The sequence below is a fragment of the Branchiostoma belcheri genome, unplaced genomic scaffold (genome assembly GCF_001625305.1).
Source record: "Branchiostoma belcheri isolate BF01 breed outbred unplaced genomic scaffold, Haploidv18h27 scaffold1, whole genome shotgun sequence".
Taxonomy (NCBI): Eukaryota; Metazoa; Chordata; class Leptocardii; order Amphioxiformes; family Branchiostomatidae; genus Branchiostoma; species Branchiostoma belcheri.
In genome coordinates this window covers 7178867-7182136 of record NW_017802379.1, presented here as the reverse complement: position 1 = coordinate 7182136, position 3270 = coordinate 7178867, and the positions used below count along the sequence as shown (strand labels likewise).

Here is a 3270-nt window from a genome sequence, read left to right as displayed (position 1 = left end):
AGTACTGCGTAACTCGCAGGGTGTCGCTCTTTGTTTACGGAGGTGCGGTCTTTATTCCTCTTTTTCCCGTTTGTGATGTTGTTATCCCCCTCTTTTAGTGCCCATTCTGGGTAGCCACAATGACGCAGTGCGTCCCTCACTTTTTCCTTCTCTGCAGCTCTGAGGGTGTGGTCTTCTATCAGTGTGTTCGCCCTATGCATGAGTGTTCTCACTATGCCCAGTTTTTGGTGCACAGGATGGTTGGAGGACCAAAGTAGATAGTGGTCTGTGTGAGTCTCTTTGCGAAACACATCTGTGGTGATGGAATTATCCGGTTTGCGAATCATCATTACGTCCAACATAGGGAGGCGACCGTCCTTTTCCCTCTCGATGGTAAACTTAATGCTGTCATGTTGGTTATTAATGTGTTCCAAGAGTTCTTGTTCGTGTTCCCGTTGGTTCACTACCCCGGTATCATCTACATATCTACCCCAGAACTTAGGGCGATGTGGGGCAGTGTCCAAGGCTTTACGTTCAAAGTCCTCCATGAACAAGTTTGCTTGTGAAAGGTGTACAGTCGACACCGAAAATTTGGAGGTACGTGTTTTTACCTTTAAATACAGTCACTGATTGAAGAATTTCTACTAACTGTTAATTCTACGTGACTGATGAACCTCTTCAACAAAATTATGAATGTAGGAGGAAGTCTTGTTACCTGGTTCTGAGCTACTCTCAGGTGTACTGCCCTGTTTCTTCTGTTTTCTCCGCTTCCTTTTGCTCGGCTTTTTCAGCTTCTCGGCACTGTTACTTCCGCTGCTCTGCTTTTTGGTCCCCCTCATGGACCCCGAGCTCGACCTGGTGTCCATTCTGAAGCTCAGAGCGCGAAAGAGAAGCGGCAGAGACTTAATTAAAATTTGACGAGGCTTTACGAACTTCGGAAGGCGCCATAGTTCACAGAACCGCAGCACACTTCTCCGTTCAACAGGTGTATCGCAGCGCCGAAAAATAATCCCTGGGGAAAACTGTGCAAAAGTTTACGACTTTGGTCAAAAAATCTTTTTAAATAGCTGCTTTACAATTTTAATGTTTCTAGTATCCATAATATTCAGTGAATTGATAAATTATGTTGATATTTATGGAGAAGCGGAAGGATAATTTAGGCTACTTTTTTACGAGTCGTCCGTCACTATGAACGCCAGTTTTGTTTGTAGCCGTCTCCATTTCCCTCCCACGGGAGGGGGGATCGATTACACGGATTGAGTTACACAATAGCATGATCTATAAATAGAACTGCAGAAAATATATGTCGTTCAATCTATATTGATTATGGTATAATTTTAGGGCCAAAAAGTCATTGTATATGAATAGTTTGGGCCCAAACAATGTATAGTAAAAGTAAACTTTGTTTCCCCCTATATGGGAACAATGGAATATTCCTGACCTATCCCAGAGTTCCGCGGGATTTTGAAAATGGCGGCAACAGGGCAAAAAGTCACCGTTTCACCAAAAAAGAGTAATTCAGACGGATAGAAAAGTCCCTGAGTCATAACCGATGCAAGGTGAGGTGCATAAGATCAGCAATTTACTTATAACCTTATTTATTTTATTATTGATATGTATCACGCCTAACATTTGATCATTTTATACGACGTTACACAGTCACTGTTTGCCCCCCTCCCCATGTAGCTGAGGACGTCTGTGACTCTAAATCTTGCCTGAGATTTCTGAACAAATTTTTGTGATATCTTGAATCCCAACCTGTCCTTATCGTTTGTGCAAGTATCTCTTGTACTTATTGTAGGTTCATATGACTCCTGCAGACCTTGAGTTATTTTGTTGCTAATTCTACTACACTGTAGTACGGTTTACATTTTATATAAGTTATAAGCAAGTTTCTCAAGCAACTGGATATGATTTTGAAAACGTCAGACGTTTCAGCTAGTATCCACTAGCTTTCGTCAGTGACTGAGAGACCAGAGGGGAAAGCAGGTTTATATACCTGTTGATATGCAAATAAAGTGAAGACAAATTTTGGAAGTCGAAAAATGAACAAAAGTCAGACAAGTCAAGACAAGATGATGCAAATTAGTCTGAAAGCTCCTGTTATACAGGACAGGAGCTTAAGTGTTGTCTGTCCTCGGGGCTGGGAGTGCCAAATCCCAAGTGCCGGAAAGATCGACCCGTAGCCCCCCTTCCCTGTTGAGGGTGGGGTTGTACATTCTTTCATATATTGCCTCTTTAACACCCCGTTCCCACCAGCGTGTTTCGCGGTCTAAGACATCCGTGGAAGCCTTGGAAGCCGATGATACACTTGCAGATAGAACCAACCTATCCGTTGACCAAGTTTGTGAGCTACTAGAACTCTGCTTAGGATGCACATACTTTACCTACAAAGGACAGTTCTACCAACAAATGCACGGCTGTGCTATGGGATCACCAGTCTCACCAATTGTTGTAAACCTGTACATGGAGAAGTTTGAAAACAAAGCCCTCAGCACTTTCAATGACACTCCCCGGCCAATTGGTTTCGATATGTAGATGACACTTGGTGCAGATTGAAAAAGAGGGTAGCTGCTGACTTCTTTGACCACATCAACCAGATAGATGACAACATCAAGTTCACACAGGAGCCAAGCCATGACAACATGCTCCCTTTCCTAGACACCAAAACTATCGTAGAGGAAGATGGTAACCTCCGTTTCGAAGTGTACAGGAAACCAACCCACACTGATCAGTACCTGGCCTTTGATTCCCACCACCCTTTGGAACACAAACTAGCAGTGATCAAAACCCTCTTCCATCGTGCAGACAACATTGTCACTTCAGACCAAGCCAAAACGGACGAACATAGACACCTGCGAGGTGCCCTGGCTAAATGTGGCTACCAAAACTGGACTTTCAACAAAGCGCTCAAACCTTCAGATCAGTCTAAGAAACCCAAAAGTGCAAACCATTGACCAACAAAAACAAGGCCAACATCACTATTCCGTATGTCCAAGGAGTATCTGAGAAACTCCGACGGATCTTCCAAAACTTCAACATAGCCACTAACTTCAAACCTCACTCAACCCTCAGACAAAGACTGGTACACCCTAAGGACCGACCTCACAAGGGTATCAAGGCGAATGTTATTTACAGACTCAAATGTGAGGAGCCCAATTGTAACAACACCTACATCGGAGAGACAAGTCGACCGCTTAAAGTAAGGTACAAAGAACATTGCCGACCTAGTGCCAACGGCTACTCCTCAGCTATTTTCCACCACCTACAACACAACCAGGTCACTCTTTC

At 43.7% G+C, this 3270-nt stretch overlaps 2 protein-coding genes across 3 annotated transcripts in view; one reads left to right on the top strand and one right to left on the bottom strand.

Annotated features, from left to right (window-relative positions):
- Nucleotides 1–984, bottom strand: part of LOC109463115 (protein LIAT1-like) — a 6069-nt gene extending 5085 nt beyond the window's left edge. The window contains exon 1 of one of the 2 annotated variants that reach the window (XM_019759832.1): nucleotides 695–984. In XM_019759832.1, coding sequence (XP_019615391.1) covers nucleotides 695–845 — 151 coding nt within the window. In that variant the 5' untranslated portion in view covers nucleotides 846–984. The remainder of the gene's footprint in view (nucleotides 1–694) is intronic. The other variant, XM_019759839.1, reaches the window with a different exon arrangement.
- Nucleotides 985–1398: 414 nt separating this feature from the next.
- LOC109469081 (centromere protein J-like) overlaps nucleotides 1399–3270 on the top strand; it is a 20014-nt gene continuing 18142 nt past the window's right edge. The window contains exon 1 of the mRNA XM_019767499.1: nucleotides 1399–1538. The gene's annotated coding sequence lies outside the window, so the exon portion shown is untranslated. The remainder of the gene's footprint in view (nucleotides 1539–3270) is intronic.